The sequence below is a fragment of the Pseudoliparis swirei genome, chromosome 8 (genome assembly GCF_029220125.1).
Source record: "Pseudoliparis swirei isolate HS2019 ecotype Mariana Trench chromosome 8, NWPU_hadal_v1, whole genome shotgun sequence".
NCBI lineage: Eukaryota > Metazoa > Chordata > Actinopteri > Perciformes > Liparidae > Pseudoliparis > Pseudoliparis swirei.
This window is the reverse complement of record NC_079395.1, coordinates 20,802,552-20,822,188: the sequence shown is the minus strand read 5'-3', so window position 1 is coordinate 20,822,188 and position 19,637 is coordinate 20,802,552. Positions and strand designations below refer to the sequence as shown.

The following is a 19,637-nucleotide window of genomic DNA, read 5'->3' as shown; positions in this document are numbered from 1 at the left end:
CACATTCAAAGTCAACGTACAGACGGGAACGGTTTTCAATTGATGTGAATTTTCGCCGGGCGGCGCGAATGACGCGAATAGAGTGAAGCCAAAACATTTGCGAGAGCCAGTGTTTGTGAATCTAACTGCTGCTGCTACTCTAGTAGCGCTGGAAGCGGCAGTTATTCAGACGTAGTCGCTGAAAGTCACCAAGCTGTGTGAGCCTACAGGTGATGTTATGTATATAAATGCTATATATATGAATAAATATATATATATGATATTAATGTTATGAAACCAAACACGAGGGCATTAGATGTTCCGACGTCTGTGGGATGTCCTCAACAAGTATAAAGCAGAACCAGGGTTTAGTTCTTCCTTGTTGGATGGCGGAAATGATAACTGTTTCCACGGAGTAAAGCCACGGAGATAAGCCCCGCCTCCTCTAAAACACGAATGAAGCGAATCACGCAATCGTCGCGCGAGTAAAGTGTGTGAACGCATCATTACACGATGCGTTATTTATCACGTGTGCATTTACATTTACGTGAGTACAGACTGCATTCAAGGAATCCAGGAGCATTTACTGTCGTTCCGTAACCCGGGCCGACCTGAGCAATGCAGTCGCAACTCTTTTGCGACACAATGTGCCAAGCACAACAACAGAACAACAGTGGTGCATTCTTTTTCATTTGCGTCCAGAGGAAGGTAAACAGCAGAAACCAAAACAAGTTTCTGGCCAGAAAAGTGTTGCCGACATCTCAAGGATTACATTCGACACGAGGGAAACATCGTCCCTCAACTTTGACTGATTGTGTTTACATCAGTGATGCTCGGTGCTCAGAGCCCTGCTGGGGTTGCCTTCGTTCCTATCGATATCAGACAGCCAGCACGAGGCTGGGTGGTGGAGTGGCCTCAGATCCGTATCTGCGTTAGCTTATCGTCCATCTCGGCTCCTCTCGTCGGGGCAGTTTAATGGTATTTGGGCTGGTTGGTTGGTTGGCGATCAACTTCAAGGTCGGCTGCAATTAATCCAGTCCCCACGCTTTCCTTTTGCAAAGTTTTTTTATGTATTCTGTCATATGCCATTAGAGCTCCGCTAATAAACATGGAAAAAAAAACATTTTAGCGAAATCCATGAGAGCTACGAGCATGTACATGCGATGCAAACTGACAAACAAGATAAATAAGTGCATTCTTATTGCACACTGCAGGGTTCGTACGGTCATGGAAAACCTGGAAAAGTCATGGAATTAAAAAGAAGGGTTCTTTCCAGACCTGGAAAAAGCCTGGGAAATTAATTAAATCTCAACATTTTTTGGAAAAGTCATGGAAATGTGTTTTATTCATATGTTCATGTGCAGTTTGATTAAAAGAAAAAAAACATTTATATATTCTTTTAATCAATTTATTGGTCTCATTAAAATATATTTAATTCATACGCAGGGTTCGTACGGTCATGGAAAACCGGGAAAAGTAATGGAATTTTAATATGGTCATTTCCAGGCCTGGAAAAGTCATGGAAAAAACTTAAATCATAAAAGTTTTGGAAAAGTCATGGAAATGTGTTATAATCACGTGTTCATTTACGCCGAGTTTGAAAGAATGAATATGTTTTTTTAAAGAAAGACGCTCAAAATATAAGCCGGTGTGCGCTCTCAATATGCAAAATTTTCTACATTTTTCATGTTTATACTGAGATTTCACTTTGGTCATGGAAATTTGGTTTAAAGTCATGGAAAAGTCATTGAAATCCATTGGTCAAAATGTGTAAGAACCCTGGATACGGTATAGAGGTTTCAGTTGATGTAACGGGGACATACACTATCCCATTATGATGAACAAGTGAAAAGGAAAGGCAGCAAAGAAAAATGTAAATGTCATTTTTGGGAAATTTCTACTTGACCTCGGACCACAATGCACTTGGCTGCCCAGAGGCTTTATTATCAGCCCAATTAAAAACAACTGTGCGGTGTTAGTCGCCATGGAGGAATACAACCTCATTAAGAGAAAGTACCACAGAGTTTTTCTCCCAGCTGTCAGCAGGGATTGTGTTTGTTAAGCTGCAACACAAGTGAGGAGGTATTCAGCTGTGCCTTTCATCACAGACGCCATCCAACGCATTTGTTCGAGCAAGCGTCCATTTTTTATTTACTTTGCGTTCACGAATGGTGGGACGTCAACGCGGCTCATGGAATATTTTGGATTCTCGAGTTATGCGAATATTTGCAGTGCTTTACTCGCGTGAGTTTACTCGCTTGACTATTTGTGGCTTTTTGCGTCATTCGTGCCTTAGAGGGGGCGGGGCTTATCTCCGTGGCTTTAATCCGTGGAAACAGTTAGCATTTCCACCCTCCACCACGGTGGAACTCACCACTAGTTCTGCTTTATACTTGTTGAGGACATTCCACAAACGTTGGAACATCTAACGCTCTCGTCTTTTGGTTCATAACATTAATAGACTATATATATTTATATATTTATACATAACATCACCCGTAGGCTCACACAGTATGAATAACTGTCTCTTCCTGCACTACTAGAGCAGCAGCAGCCAGTTAGATTCACCAACGGCGGAGCATCTCAACGCTGATTGGCTTTCGCATCTTGGCGTCCGGCGAATTTTTCGCCAAAGTTAAAATATTTCAACGCGCCTATCGCAACCAATCGTGTCTGAACGTTGGCTTTCGAAAACTTCGTAACGCTTTTTGGTGTGAACGCAGCTTTAGAGGAGGCACTTTTATTTCCTGTACGACCTTCACTGTTTCCGTGCCCACCTGCACTCAGCATGGCTGTCCAGCTATAAAAGTTCAAATCATAGAATTAGAGAAAAAATAACGTTCCTGGAAACCCTTTTATCAATATTTGGAGGATGAGAACAAAGAGCGAATGCCCCCGAAGGCCCACACAGTGGAGCATCTCCAAATAACGGTGTTGGAATATTTAAACTAACTTCACTGCCCTGAAACCCAACACAGCCTTATTTACTTTCCCAGCCAGTATGCAAGGCTTTATACCAAAGTGATGAAACAATCTAAAAGGTCCAAGGCTGTGTTCAGACACTCGTGCCACGTCCCCAAAAAAAAGACTCCTCATTCATTTGAATGAGATCGCTCTCTTGGCACAACAAGGTTTTCTCAAAAAAACAAATGTCGGGTCCTCTGGCAATGTCGCCCGGCAACGTGCTGCGTTTGCCAATCAGACGTTTGCCACTACACATTCCAAGTGGTTACTTTGAAATGTGAATTACATAATTGTACTGTTTACCAAGCCATGACAAGTTGTAAAATGCTGCCCGGTAGTGTTAATGGAGATAGATTACAAATTGTTTTAATGAAAGCGAGCCCCAGTGTGTGTATGTCTTCCTGACCTCTTGTGGTTCAGTGGACAATGACTCTTCAATTCAGTTTATTTTGTATAGCTCAATATCACAAATTACATATTATCCTCAGCGGGCTTTACAATCTGTACAGATACGACATCCCTGACCTTTGACCTCACATCGGATCAGGAAAAACTTGCGGGGGAACAAAGGGAAGAACCCTTCAGGAGAGCAACAGAGGAGGATCATGTGAAGATGTCATGTGACAGAGTTATATAAACACACACAATGAGTATGGCAGACACCCTATGAGTCACAAAGACTCTGGGTCAGTAATGTGTGATGGAGAGATGAGAATTCACCCATAAGTAGAAAGAGGAAAGAGGAGATCGGTGCTCAGTGTATCCTGAAACGTTTCCCAGCAACAAGGCACGATCAGTGGGAAGTTGTCAAAGTACTGAACATTGTTTTCAGGAGAAGAACACGCTGCACCTCGGACAACGGTCCATATGGTATGTTACGAAATTAATTTTGGGTGCGATGTCCTGTATATATCCAATACTCCGAGCATTGGGCAACAACACAAAGATCTGAATCCGTGTGTCTTCTGCTTGTTGCGTACGTTGGTAAGTTGTCTGCGTTGACTTGGTTTCACACGGGGTCATAAAGTAGGACATCACATGACTGGCTTGTGTCCTGCTGCACACTCGGAAACCAAACGGAGGAGGTCTCCTCGTCTCCTCGCCTCCTCGTGTCCTGGTAACGAACTGGGCTCCTTGGTCCTTATTTTTCATCTAAAGGAATGCAGAGTGAGAAACCAGACGGTGGCGGAGGACGCACACACGGATCCCTGCACGCTCATTATAATCGTTGTCTCAAGCTTTGTTTGTGAAAGTACACGGATTTGCCTTCCTAATGCATTCAACACACACACACACACACACATACAGGTTGGTGTTCTCCAAAGCCAGCTGCATAGGAATGAAGCCGTCTCATCAGGCAATTCGATTTTGAGATTTTGCAGTTTTTGAGTCGCCGGTTCCAGTCGACAGTTTTCGTCTCCGCCATAAAATTATGCACAGACGGAGCTGATGTAGACAACTTCTGTACACGTGGGAGGAAGAGGAGGGTGAGGAGGAGGAGGAGGAGGAGGCAGGCGAACGGAGAGGCATAGAAGACACCTCCACGCTCATTATTGATGAACCCGATTGATGAGTAGGCCCCGTTGGGTCGTGGACTCGTGTTCAATTCAATTCAGTTTATTTGTAGAGTCCAATTTCACAAATTACAAATTTGTCTCGGAGTGCTTTACAATCTGTACACAAAGACATCCCTGCCCCAAAACCTCACATCGAACCAGGAAAAACTCCCAAATAACCCTTCAGGGGGAAAAAAAGGGAAGAAACCTTCAGGAGAGCAACAGAGGAGGATCCCTCTCCAGGATGGACAGATGCAATAGATGTAATGTGTACAGAAGGACAGATTTAGAGTTAAAATACATTCAATGAATGTGACAGAGTGTATGAATAGTTCATAGTAGGCATATTCCACGATGGAGACCTCCACGATCCATCAGGCAGATGGCGGTAGAGAAGCGGAGTGGGCGGAGTCTCAACAGTGGGCGGAGTCTCAACAGGACAGTGGCGTCGTCGGTAGCAGGAATTCCACGACCCAGACCTCGATGATCCATCAGGCAGATAGGATCTATGCCGTCTCATAGGGTCCGATGACCCCATGAGACGTGAAGTCACAAGGACTCCGGGGAGAAAGCAGAGTTAGTAACGTGTGATTGAGAGATGAAAATTCATCCTTAAGGAGAGAAAAAAGAGGAGATAGGTGCTCAGTGCATCCTAAAACGTCCCCCGGCAGCTATAAGCCTATAGCAGCATATCAAGGGGCTGGACCAGGTGAACCTGATTCAGCCCTAACTATAAGCTCTGTCAAAGAGGAAAGTCTTAAGTCTACTCTTAAACGAGGTGACTGTGTCTGCCTCCCGGACTGAAGGTGGAAGCTGGTTCCATAAAGAGGAGCTTGATAACTAAAGGCTCTGGCTCCCATTCTACTTTTTAAGACTCTAGGAACTACAAGTAGTCCCGCATTTAGTGAGCGTAGCTCTCTAGTGGGGCAATATGGTACTACAAGCTCCTTAAGATATGATGGTGCATCACCAATCAAGGCTTTGTACGTTAAGAGAAGAATTTTAAATGTGATTCTTGATTTTACTGGGAGCCAGTGCAGAGCAGCTAGTGCAGGAGTGATGTGATCTCTTTTCTTAGTTTTAGTGAGAACACAAGCTGCAGCATTCTGGATCAACTGGAGGGACCTAAGAGATTTATTAGAGCAGCCTGCTAATAAGGAGTTGCAGTAATCCAGTCTCGAAGTAACGAACGTGAACCAATTTTTCTGCATCTTTTGAGGCAAGATGTGCCTGATTTTTGTAATATTACGTAGATGAAAGAATGCAGTCCTTGAGATTTGCTTTACGTGGGAGTTAAAGGACAAGTCCCGATCAAAGATAACGCCAAGATTCTTTACAGTGGTGTTGGATGCCAGGGCAATGCCGTCTACAGAAACCACATCACCAGATAATTGATCTCTGAGGTGCTCAGGGCCAAGTAAAATTACTTCGGTTTTGTCTGAGTTTAACATCAATAAGTTGCAGGTCATCCATGTTTTTATGTCTTTAAAACATGCTTGAATTTTACCGAGTTGGTTGCTCTCCTCTGGTTTTATCGATAAATATAGTTGAGTATCATCTGCACAACAATGAAAGTTTATGGAGTGTTTCATGATAATATTGCCCAAAGGCAGCATGTATAAGGTAAATGAAATTGGTCCAAGCACAGAACCTTGTGGAACTCCGTGATTAACGTTGGTGGTTATCGAGGCGTCATCGTTTACAAATACAAATTGAGATCGATCTGATAAATAGGATTTAAACCAACTTAGTGCCGTGCCTGAAATGCCAATCGACTGCTCCAGTCTCTGTAACAGGATGTCATGGTCAATGGTGTCGAATGCAGCACTAAGGTCTAACAAGACCAGGACAGAGAGGAGTCCTTTATCTGCTGCCATTAAGAGGTCATTTGTAATTTTCACCAGTGCTGTCTCGGTGCTGTGGTGTTTTCTAAATCCTGATTGAAATTTCTCAAATAAACTATTATGATGTAGAAAGTCACACAACTGATTTGCGACCACTTTCTCAAGGATCTTGGAGAGGAAGGGGAGGTTAGAGATCGGTCTGCAGTTAGCCAAGACCTCTGGATCCAGAGTGGGCTTCTTCAGGAGAGGTTTAATAACAGCCACTTTGAAGGAGTGTGGTATGTGGCCTGTTAGCAGAGACACATTGATTATATCTAATAGAGAGCTGCCAATTAAAGGCAAAATGTCTTTAAGCAGCCTCGTCGGGATGGGGTCCAAGAGACAGGTAGACGTTATTGGCGTTATTCTACTTAACAAAAGGTTCCCTCCACTCAACGAAGATCAGGTTTCCCTTCGCCGCGGTGATAACCGCGAGCGCCATGACGCCGTCCTCCCGTAACTTCAGGATGGATGGGATGGAAACGAGCCAACGGCAACAATATAACGACGACTGGAGAGCGAGACCCCGTTGGAGCGCATGAAGCCAGATGTTTACCAAAACATTATTTATTTTTTATTTGGAAATATTGACAGGTACGCAACACAGTAAACATGTACTTTAACCGATACTTCCGTTGTTTTTCATCTTTTTGGTCCCACCCGACCCTCCGGGACACCCACCTAGAGGACAGGACAGTAAATACATAAAGATTAATGAAAAAGAGGTCACCTCATTTCGCCGAGCCAGACGTCTACACACATGCACGGACCTAAACACACACATCTTTATTTGTTTGTGTTTGTTTCTGTTTACATTTGGCTCACATGACGCCATGTGGGGAAGACTGCTTTTAGTTCCTCGTCCTTTGTTCAATACTCAGTAACGTCAAAGCCAAAAGAACGATGAGAAAAGATGACTTCCCTTCTCTCGGAGACGCCGGCCGTCATTAACCCTTCATCTCCTGTCGTCGGTCCTCTCCAGCAGACGTCGCCGTGACGACGATCTCCGCACACATTCTCCTGTTCTATGGCATTTGCCGTTTGTTTTTGCGAACTTTTCCAACACCCACGCGTCAATCCTACTCAGCATCTGCGAGTGTCTTTGATCCCGCAGCTCACAATTAAATGTGAGAAAGTGGAATATGGCGTCCAATTAGCTCCACAATCTAGTGAGCCACAGATCATGATTTAGATTGATGGAATATGTTCACGTTGTGGTTATTTGGGTTGAACACAAATGTCTAACGCTCAGCCACGGGGGGGGGGGAAACATGTTGTCACATATTGGACTGTTGAATCGTTTCACACTCGTTAGGTTAATTAAAACTAAAGGTGCGTTCACACCAAAAGCGAAGCGATTTTTCGCGTCGCCCAAAACGCGTGAGTTTACTCGCTCGACCGTTCACCGTGTTCAGGCCATACGCGTCGAGACGCTCCGCGAGGGGCGGGACTTATCTCTGTGTCTCGTCTCCGTAAAGACCGTTATCATCTCCTTCATCCACCAGAATCACTAACCACTAGTTCTGCTTTATATTTGTTGAGGACATCCCACACACTAACGCCCTCGTGTTTGGGTTCATGACATCACCCGTAGGCTCACTCAGCTCAGTCACTTTCACCGATGAAGTTACTGTTACGTCTGAAAGACTTCCGCTTCCAGCTACGAGAGCGGAACTCAAGAGCTGATTGGCCCGAGTTGCGAGATTACCGCCTCAAAATTGAAATATTTCAACTCGGGGCGAAAATTGCGCCGCTGAAAACGCGTCGCCCACATCGCGTCGCCCCAAACGCGCCGCCCGGGAAAATATCGCAGCCACACGCGTCTGTACGTTGACTTTTCATGGGATTCGGGCGCACGAAAAAATAGTTTCGCTTTTGGTGTGAACGTACCTTAAGAGTGAAGGAAGCTGCCATAACCTTATTGTCATCCCGTTCACGAGCATATGTTCTCCGTTTCTTGGAGTCTGTTAAATACCAGTGGTATACTTGAAAAAAAACAACAACATTAAAGCTCCACTGACGTCAAGTTTCTTAGTAATAAGTTTGCATGAAGAAAAGCTGAAAAAATCCACGAATCAAGCCAAATAAATCTTTGTTGTCTGAGACCAAATTGATCAATTAGTGAGCTGCAGTCAACGAGAGCCCAGATGACCTCTCCCCCTCCCCCACCCCCTCCCCCGCAGAGCGTTATGGCTTGTTCATGCTATGGTTATTAATATTCCAAATTGAAACAACTTCTACACTGAAGTGAGGCAGATGAACGGTTACACACACACACACACACACACACACAGAGATTCCATGCTTTATTGCTTGATTTTATTAATTAGTGGAAGTCATTTTTTTCTACTTCGTCGTATGTATATATATATATATATATCCGGCTTCTTCAGAAGTCCGCTCTCCTCTGCGTCTTTACGTGATTCAAAGCTGTGTTTTCATCACGCCGAAAAAAAGAAAAAGAAAAGTTATTTTCATTTTCTTTTTTTTACGTCTTTTTTTTTGTTTTGAGATTTTGAAATGCACGCTGCTCTTTTCTAATGAATCTCGCTGAGGGGAGCGGTTGTATTTCCCTCTTACAAATCCTTCTTTTCATAAGCTGTCGTCCATGGCAACCCCCCCGGTCAGGAAGGATTGTCCCCCTGGTGTCATCTCCCCCTATTCTCTCCCCAGCTTCTTCTTACTCGCGGCACCTTTCTGCTCCGGCTTCAATGACGGCTGATGGATACCCGCCGTGCCAGATTTTGTCTTAATTCCTCAGGAGGCCCGTCCACTCTCCTCTCTGAATGTTGAAGGCCCCCCCCCCCCCCTGCTGGTGGAACTGAACCCGCGAAACCCTGTGGAAAAGCATCTAATTTCCGCACTAATTGGACATTTTCAAACTATACGGCGGTAAACTTTCATATTCTCGTTTCTTTTTTTTCTTTCTTCTTGACTTGGTGCTGTGAATGTTATTTCAGCTTCAGCTCACCTCAAACGCTTTTTGTTGTTGTTGCTCTCGTGCTTCACAGAGAAAGAAAAAAACAAAAACAGGATGTCTCACTGCATTAAAAGTTATTCCAGTGGAGTACTTCCAATAATGTGGCCGACGGTCCTTTTATGTTCTCTCCTCTAGTAAACTCAAAGCGGTCCTCGGCGGCTCTCTGCTCCATTCAGGTGTTTCAGAAAGCCTCATTTTTACCAAAGGTTGCGAGCTTGAGAATTCTAATGAAATATTAAAACCCCATATTAACTGCTGGTTTGGTATAAAAGTACAAAAGTACAAGCAATAAAGCATGCCTAGAATTTGAAAGTGTTCTCACAGAGCCTGAAATAAGGAGGCTGAAAATTAATTGCTGATTTCCAGCCCAATTGTCACATTTTTCCAACTGAAAAAAAAGAGATAACAATATAATATGGCTTTATATAATGGCTTACATGTTGGTGTGGATATGGAAAAGTCTGTCATGCCAGCCACTTTTTGCTGAAATTATGAATTGATTGTGGATCGACTATCGCCATATTGCACCAGTATTGTTGGGTTTGACTCCCGGTGCCTCATCAAATATTTACACATTCACATTTTTTATAAATAATCATCAGTCATGTGGTTACAATCATTGGGCAAATAATAAAGGACAGCTAGAACAGTGTGGGGGGTTTGGTAAAATGCCATCTCTTGACTATATTTACTTAATGCAGTGGTTCTCAAACTGAAGAAAGATGTTCACGCCCCAAGAATATTGTAACAAAATGGTCCATGCTAAATTTGTATTGAAATAACAACTTTTTGTGACTCATAATATTTTGCAATCACTGTCAATTTAACCAGATTGCTCCATCAGACAAACAACTAATGTCTTTTCAATTACTTTATTAGAATACTAATACAGTTCTATCTGTTCAAAAAAGAACTCGGATTTGGCAAAAAAATGCTTATTTTGGCTACAATTAACCTGTTTTGCACTGAATATCTTTTCAAGATATTAACAATAAAGTGCAACCTGTGAAAAACTAAACAAAACTCAAGTGCAAATATTTGTCAATAAAGAGCTGAGTTTTACACTGCATATCTTTTGAAAACAACAATAGCGTGCAACCTTTGCAAAACAAAACAACACAAGTTCAGATATGTGTGAGTCATCAGGTGTTCTCATTATTAAACGGGTTGCAGGCTTGATACTGCCACTCTCAATAAAGCTCAATGTTGAGCTCTTGTTTTGAAGGGCAACGGCAAGAAAGCCAAACTCACGGAGATTCTTGGCAAATCGGCAAAAATCTCGGCCGTCGTGCACACGCAGCCTAACCTGTTAACGCCGTCACGTAAACATTTACAGTAAAGTACAGAAGTTTTGCGTTTTATTTATTAATGACTTACGGCGTTTCTCAATTCAAAGTACACGAGTACAGACTTGTGTTCTTTTGGAGTCTGGTCTTGGGAGTCCAGACTCCGGAGGACGGGAGGACGGTCTTTCTGCGATTGGGACAGCAGCTGACTTGATGACGTCACCACATCAGCTGTTCTTGCTCCTGGGTTTACTCTAATTATTCACTGTAAATTATTTTTTACAGTCAAATAAACAAAACATCCTAAAATGACATTCCATGACTCAACAACAGTAGTATTTATAAAAAGTCATCTGTCAGTTGTTTATTTTCTCCTCCGCTATTGTTTCCGGTTGCTGGTGAAATGCATTCTGGGATATCGGCTGGCCAGAGTACGCACAAGTCTCCTCTGATGCATCCTCCGGAAAGTGGGAGGATCAAGTCACATCCGGGCATTTTGACCGTGCTTTGCGAGAAGCGAACTTTGAATTGGAACATGTACTCGGGCTGAGACTGATGACGTTTCACGAGTCACGAGAACACAAGTAGAGGAAAGTACGCACAAGTACTCATATTGAGAAACGCCGTTCGTTTTATGTCCGTGTACTTTGTAATATGTGACGTTCTCAATAAAGGTCTTGAAATAAAAAAAATCTGCTTTTCCCTTCGAGTCCCACCTGTAATGCCTTGGCGCTCCACTAGAGGGGAGAACCACTGACTTAATGTTATTATTTTTCTGAGCGTGTGACTCCTTTAGTCCAAGTTAAAAGGGTCGTTTACCGTCGTGTGGTTTCATTGGCTCCACCCACATCATCTCCATTAGTACCGACGTACTAGAAGAAGAACAACAGGCGAGACGCCGAGGCGCCCACAAAACCAGCAGAAACCAAAATCTAATCTAAAAACATCATCAACATCCTTTCCAGGGAAATGATTGCTTTTGTTCCAAAGGGTAATGTAATACAGTGAGACACCTCTTTTTACAGAACTTTATGTTTTTACGTGTCACACATTATTAAAATGTCCCCGCACGCTGAATATTTAAGTATTTTTGCCTCACTTTAAAGAAAGTTGCTCTGATGTGATGATAAACTAAAATAATGTTCTACTTTCACAGAGTTTAATCTTTTAAAGCAGTCGTAGTTATAACTTCCAAATGTGCATATATTTTGTAACTCTTCAAATGTTTGTGTTCATTGCAGTTTTTTTTCTTCTATAAGAGAGATAATTACATTTCTGTGATTTATTTTGTCTACTACGGGGGATTTCTGATGAAAAATGTTAAAAAGTAACATTTTGAAACCAGTGCTCGAGATATAAATCCTGATATAATAGAATGCATGGCTTTTATGCTGTGATGGTCAGTGGATCAAACATCTTGGTTTTCATGGAAGTCAATGGGGACACTTTTTGAATTATTTGTCTGTATTTTGGCAATTTTTTAAAACTTATTTTAAAATAATTTCAAATTAAAAAGCACTCCTGCAACAATGGTTGCCTTATGCATTAAAACAGCCGAACAATGCCGGAACTAAAAAGCCAAACTTGTCGGAGCTGGTGATGCACAGGAGTCAACTTTTGTTATTTTGTGTTTCTTGAAACAATTATAATAATTTATATTATAACAATATTATATTGAAACACATATTTCTCTCTTCCCCAATCACAACATGTGTCTTTATTTGACTGCAGCTTCTTAATAGCACAGTGAATACTTTTCCTAAGGCCTTTGTTCCTTGCCCGTAAACATTACTTGAATATTGCTTTATTATTAAATCAGTCGTGTGAAATTCTGCTGAAAGAATGGCGTCATCAAAAAATAAAATAGAAAAAGAACTGCCATCCCACTTGTGAAGTGAAGCAACCAACGGCAACATCTGCGCTGTCAGATAGTCACGCCTGCTAATTATATTTACACTACGCATTCATTTCTTCAGTGCGCATTGTTCTAAAAGCAACAATTTGAAAAGCTGATGAAGCTGCTGTCATGAAAAGGTGCTTCTCGGTCTGCCACGTTGTCGTTGCTGCCAACTGCGTTCCCCTTCGCACGTTCATTTATTATTTTCGGTTGTTGTTCCTTCTTCTCCAGTTTAATCAAACGCTGGGGTTCTTTTTTAAAGCGCTCGTCGCTGAGCAACGTTTTGTTTCAGTTCACACGCGTGTCCCGCTGAGGCAGCAAATCTTTGCTGCATTGATGCCGCCCCCCCCCCCCCCCCCTCCTCACTTTGTGATGATCCGCTAAACGGACGAGCCTCCATACATGCCCTCTGAGTAACGCTAATGGCTGAGACGCATTACAGGCACGACGTACTGTAAGAGCAGCTTCTGTTATGATCGTACTGTAGCTTTAAAAGGCGGCCTCCTGCTTAGAAGACAAAACAATCCCAGACTAAGCTTTCTGCTTCCTTCTTTTTCTTTCTCCACCAGTAGTTCTTCAGGGCTCGTTGTGGGTGTGGTTAGCCTCAACTGCAGAGTGGATGGAGGGGGGTGTGGTTATGTGGCAGCGGGGGTGTGGTTATGTAGCAGCGGGGGTGTGGTTATGTGGCAGCAGGGGTGTGGTTAGTCGCCAAATCAACCATTACAGTAAAACCAGCACACTTGCGGGAGGAAAACGTGTTTTTCAGACTTTTCTTGAATATATAAAACGGGGAAACTTCTGCATGGCTTCCATCTCCAATAACATCCATTTTATTGGTTGAAGGGCATTCCTCTGATCTGTTCCAGCCTCGATGCCGCCGGCTGCCCTTTCTCTGACATCCTCCGTGAGGCAAAATACCCAGAATTTTTTCTTCAATTTTGTTCCTCTTCTCAGATCTATCTTTTATTTGAATCCCACAGCGGGTTCAACATTCTTGAACCCAGACGGGGACTCTGGAACGGAGGCCGACAGCGAGCCTCAGCTGGCCTTTTACACCGACCCCAACCGCAGCCGGCGCCGGAGTCGAGGTATGAGAAACGGTAACGCCAACAGCGCGTGGGGCTCAGGGGGTAAGGAGGACTCGCACACACACACATGGCATCACCGTCGCCGCAACGCATGACAAGTAACCTTTTGCAGTGCAGATGGATGGCTCCATGGTGTGTGTGTGTGTGTCCGTGATTATGCCCCTCCCCTTTTTTCAAAAGGACATACATGGAGCTTTGTGTTCACGGTGTGTGTTGTGTTCGTACATGTGTGTGTGATTGTGTGCTCACACACACATGCCCCTCCCCTTTTTTCAAAAGGACATACATGGAGTTTTGTGTTCACGGTGTGTGCTGTGTTTGTACGTGTGTGTGTACTTGATTATGCCCCTCCCCCTTTTTTCAAAAGGACATAAATGGAGCTTTGTGTTTGTACATGTGTTTGTGTGTCTTTGTGTGTATTTTGCACAGTAGTTGTGAGCATGCAGTGCTGATCTCAACCTGGTCGACTGGAACAAGACAGGACGACGAGATCGGACATTTTTTTCCTCCCCAGTATTTTGATATCGGATTGCAAATGAAGAACATAACAATAAATAATATTTCCCGTGGCAAAGTGATGGTGCGGCCCTTATGCTGCAGCGTCAAAGTGCAGCAATGGGGTTGTGGGAGAGCGGCGTCACGTTAATGCATAAGATAAAAGAGGCAATGCCCTCGAAATAATAACTGCTGTCAGACGGCGTTACGAGCCTTCGCGGCGGCGCCCTCGGAGCCAATTACTCCCCCCCCACGCCGCCGCGCGTGCACAGGTGGCGCCGACGCAGAGGCGATGCCTCCAGAAGTGCAGCCGACACCTTTAATTAGAGCGAGGCTTTAGAATAGAACAAGGGGGGGGGGGGGGGATTGAAATGTTATGAAAATTTGAATCTACTTGTGAAAAAAAACTTCTGTGTTGAGTCACTCGATTGAATAAACTTTCCGCCGCGATACGATAGGCCGGCTCTCCCTTCAGAGGACGGCCTCGGGCGGCGGCTGCCCCAGTCATTTAAAAAGTGACAACGTAATCTACAGTTATTCTACCGGTGAGAAACTAAACCTCTCTTTGAAACAGAGCGCGAGTGGCTTCATTCAAGGTCACTGTGTGTGTGTGTGTGTGTGTGCGCGCGCCGCCCTGCGGGTCACACGTTTAACACTTTCCGCGTTGCACTCTGGAGAGAGAGAGATAAGAGAGGCATTTTGTGCTCGGGCAGAGCGAGAGAGAGAAGAGGGATGGTGGCAAAACAACCGCTTATCAAGGCCCATGTCTCCTCTTCTTCTTTTTCTTCTTCTTTTTCTTCTTCGTTTTCTTCTTCTTCTTCTTCTTCTTCTTCTTCTTTGTATCCCTCCACATCCTAGCCTTTGAAACCTTATTTCTGTGCCACTGAGCGGCGTCCCGTCTCGACCCCTCTGAAGTCTTATTTGATCCCCCAAAAAGTGACTTTCATGAGCGCTGAGCCCATAAAATAAAGACTCCCTGTGTAAGCTGTTTGTGTTCCGCCGTGTGTGTGTGTGTGTCTGTAGGGGGCATGTCGTGGTGATGGGGGCTTATAAAGCAAAAATGTAAATAAAACCTGGCACCTGCTTCCTACTTCTTCATCGTGTGTTGTTCCCACCTCTCTCCCCCCCCCCCCCCCAGGTTCCCCGCGGAGCCCCATCAATAAGACCACCCTGACGTTGATCAGCGTCATCAGCTGCGTGATCGGCCTGGTCTACTCCTCACACATGTCCTGCAGCATCGCGGTGCGCGTGATCCTGCACGTGCCGGAGCACCTCATCGCCGACGGTAAAGACGCACACACACTCTCACACACACACACACACACACACCCTGTTTGTGCTCAAAGCCCCCGGGGGGGCTTAGCTGGCATTTCTCCCCGGCGCTCTCCCGGGAGTCCGGCTCGTTATTCCTCTCAAACTGGGAGCCGCACGGGTTATTTTTTGCGTTCAAGCTAAGACAAAAGGTAAATGCCAGGTCCCCCCCCAGCTGAGACCCCACGACAGATGTGCCCTCAAAGCATCACAGCACATCGAGGCCAGGTCGCGGTGACCACCCGCCGCTGGCCTCCTTCATCACTCTTCCCCCTCGCGCTCTCTCCGATATACATCTGACCACTGCGGATGAAAGGGTGTGTGTGTGTGTGTGGGGTGGGGGGGAGCATTGCAGGGGGTGCGACTGGAGTCCAGATATATTATAGACTACGAGTGGGACTTACTCATCTATCACGTGAAGGGCTGATTTCATTGGGAGCCTTAGCCGGCGGCACCAGGGAGGGTAACTTTGAAAGCGGAGATGAAAGATGACTGTTGAATTACAAAAAACACCGGGACCGATTTGGAATGTTTCCATACATGTCTTTGCGAATCTCATCGGACTAGATTTTGACGTCGCGGCGAATCAGCCGAGAATCTGGATTCCGAGGGGGGGGGGGGAGTTATTAATGCCAGCAGCTGTGCAGGTGTCCGCCCTGGAATGCTCTGCAGGGAAACACGTGGAGCGACACCTTTTCTCCTTGACTTTCAAAACGGGGAAAGCAGGGTTCGTACGGTCATGGAAAAAAACCTGGAAAAGTCCTGGAATTTCTTAAATGGTTATATCCAGGCCGGCCTGGAAAAGTCCTTGAAAAAAAATGAACTCTCAAAGGTTTTGGAAAAGTCCTGGAAATGTGTTCTATTCATATGATAATTTACGCCATTTAATTAAAAGAATAAACATGTGTGTAAATATGCATTCTTTAAATCATACTATTGGTCTCTCATTCATGTGTGTATACTATAGGTGTATATAAGGTGTATACTATATGTGTATAATATAGGTGTATACTATAGGTGTATACTATAGGTGTATAGAAGGTGTATACTATAGGTGTATAGAAGGTGTATACTATATGTGTATATCAGGTGTATACTATAGGTGTATACTATAGGTGTATAGAAGGTGCATGCTATAGGTGTATACTATAGGTGTATACTATGTGTATATCAGGTGTATACTATATGTGTATATAAGGTGTATACTATAGGTGTATACTATAGTTGTATACTATAGGTGTATAGAAGGTGTATAATATAGGTGTATAAAAGGTGTATACTATAGGTGTATAGAAGGTGTATACTATAGGTGTATACTATAGGTGTATACTATAGGTGTATAGAAGGTGTATACTATAGGCAGGCACGTGCACAGATAGACCCCTAGTGGTGCTCAAGCACCAGCCCTTTTGCCCTGGATGAGAAAAGTGCCCTTTCTGCTGGAGCCACATTTTTTCTTCATTATCAGTATTTAAGAAATAAAGTTACTCTCTGTCATCAAGTTCCCCCAAATGTGTATGGATGTCTGTCGGGGCCCTCCTCCACTTAGAGCGCAGTAAACGCAAGAAAAAACAACACTTGTAATAACTATACTTACTAATTGAGAATGAGGTCATGCCAGGAAATATCAGACTTCCGTGAAAACGTTATAATGCCTCAGTCTGATATTTCACGGCATGACCTCACTCTGGGTTAGAAAGTAGTTATTACAAGTGTTGTTTTTTCTTGCATTTACTCTTTTCATCCGAGCGGTGGAGGTTAGTAAGTCGTTTATTATATGGCATTTTTTCGCTCCTAATGTTTTGTAAATAAAAACAAATTGTAATATGTCATTTTGTTCAGCTCTCATGTCTTCTCACGACACGATGTGTTTCAGGTGTTTCCTCGCAACCAATTACTTAACTTCAAGTTATAGTGATCAATAGAAAAATCATTTTGCCGATGGGTGCCCTTTTGGGGGGGTTTGAGCATCTGCCCCCCAAAATGTCTGTGCATATGCCTGACTATAGGTGTATAGAAGGTGTATACTATATGTGTATATAAGGTGTATACTATAGTTGTATACTATAGGTGTATAGAAGGTGTATACTATATGTGTATATAAGGTGTATACTATAGATGTATACTATAGGTGCATACTATAGGTGTATATAAGGTGCATGCTATAGGTGTATACTATAGGTGCATATAAGGTGTATACTTGAGTATACACCGAGATTTCACGACATGTTTGGTCATGGACATTTAGTTTAAAGTCATGGAAAGGTCATGGAAAGGTCATATAAATCCATTGGTCAACATATGTATGCACCCTAGAAAGTAATCATTTGTAGATGTTCGTCTGTTTCAATAACAATGTCGACCCAGATGGACTGTAACCAAGGACAGGACAAACTTTTGCAAATGGCGACCCTGGAGTCTCAAAGGGAAATGTGGGTTCATCATCTCAAATGATATCTTGTGGAAATAGATGATACATGTCCAAATGAAATCCGAAAGCCATCACCGGCCGTCTACCGGAACCTAATAATACCAGTCACTCAGCTGCTCATGAAATTGGAGGGATGTTCAGAAACTATCACAGAATGGTTTGCAATTGTAGCGACTCGCCAGAGGGTGGATATGAAAAAAAGAAGAGGGCCAAACAGCCAAGAGTCTCCACAGGCTTATAAAGAATGTTGATATGAAGCAGGAGGAACATATTTCTTATCTTTGGTTAGCTCCTCGGCAGACGAACATTTGTCAAGACGAACATTTGGCGAGCCAAATGGCCTCAGGAATGTCGCAAACTCAATACCTGTACAAATTGAAAGGCTCCCAAATATTCATGCCAAACAACAATCCAACCAATCGTCGTTGAGCGGGTTATTGCTGAACAGTGGTGGTTGAGGAAAATTTCAGGGGATCATTAAAAATGTCCGTTCTGTCTCCGGAACCATCAAGAAACCATCCAATACATTCAGGGGATCATCAGAGTGGTTGGGATTCATCCTCTGGTAACCATGGAGACCTTTTCTACGTGTCATGGCAACAGACGGGGAGTCGTCCGTGTTATCATCTTACAATTGCAACCCTTTCAGTGTGTGTTTTCACTTCATGAAAAAGTCACCCTCATATTTTGGTTGCCTGAAATTGTGTCCTTCAGCGGCTGTACTTACAGGGTTCGTACGGTCATGGAAAACCTACAAAAAGTCATGGTTATTTCCAGGCCTGGAAAAGTCATTGAATTGAACAAAATCCCAAAGGTTTTGAAAAAAAATTCATGGTATGTTAATTTACGCGGTATATACTGTATGCTCTGGAATTCTTAGTGTTAGTTTAAATACTTCATTTTCTCACTGCACTGATATTTCAAAACATTTGTAGTCATGGAAATTTGGTTTAAATTCAAAGAAAAGTCATTCTAAAGTGATGGAGATCCATTGGTCACCATGTTTATGAACCCTGTACTTAGCTCCGCCCTCTCCAGACCAATAATTAATGTTATGGCGACTTTGTCCACTTCTTCAACGCAAGTCTATGAGTTATGTTGTTCTCTTACTCTGCACCTTCCTGTCAAGGTTTTCTTTTCAATTCAATTCAATTCAGTTTTATTTGTATAGCCCATTTTCACAAATTACAAATTAGTCTCAGAGTGCTTTTCCCACGCACTAAGAAGGATGCCCTCTTATCAAAGACCCACTGAGTGACTGAGGATGTCACGGTTCCGTGGAGCGGCCATCTTGGACTGTAGTGTGACACTTTCTCGTAGCTGTTTGTTCTTTTTTGATGCCCAAAATGTTTGTTTGACGTAATAATCCATGAACAAAATTTAGCACATAAAATGTGCCATTAAAGAGATAAAGGTTGCCGATGGGTGTGTAAAGTTTGAAAGATTTAACGAGCTTCTTCATGACGTGGGACGATTAGACATACGAGATGTGAATGGCCATTAGCGGCATGGGCTCTATTTTTAAAGTGATCGTCATCGGCATGAAGTCATTTCATATGACCCGGTGCATATAGGGACAGGTGGCCTCCGACTTCCTGGCTGGACGTCTTTGGTTTTGGCTGGTTGTATTCTCAACACGTTTCATAAATACTCCTCGCCTCGGGATCCCCCAGAATGAGCTGGACAATGTGGCGGGTGAGAGGGAAGTCTGGGTCGGCCTGCCTGGTCTGCTGGCCCCGCCCCCCGACCCCGCACTAAGCGGATGAG

General features: G+C 43.6%; 1 protein-coding gene across 2 annotated transcripts in view; it reads left to right on the top strand.

Annotated features, from left to right (window-relative positions):
* Nucleotides 1–19,637, top strand: part of astn1 (astrotactin 1) — a 462,961-nt gene that overhangs the window by 115,941 nt on the left and 327,383 nt on the right. For both annotated transcript variants that reach the window (XM_056421820.1, XM_056421821.1), the window contains exons 6-7: nt 13,526–13,633; nt 15,267–15,413. In XM_056421820.1, the coding sequence (XP_056277795.1) occupies nt 13,526–13,633; nt 15,267–15,413 (255 nt within the window). The remainder of the gene's footprint in view (nt 1–13,525; nt 13,634–15,266; nt 15,414–19,637) is intronic.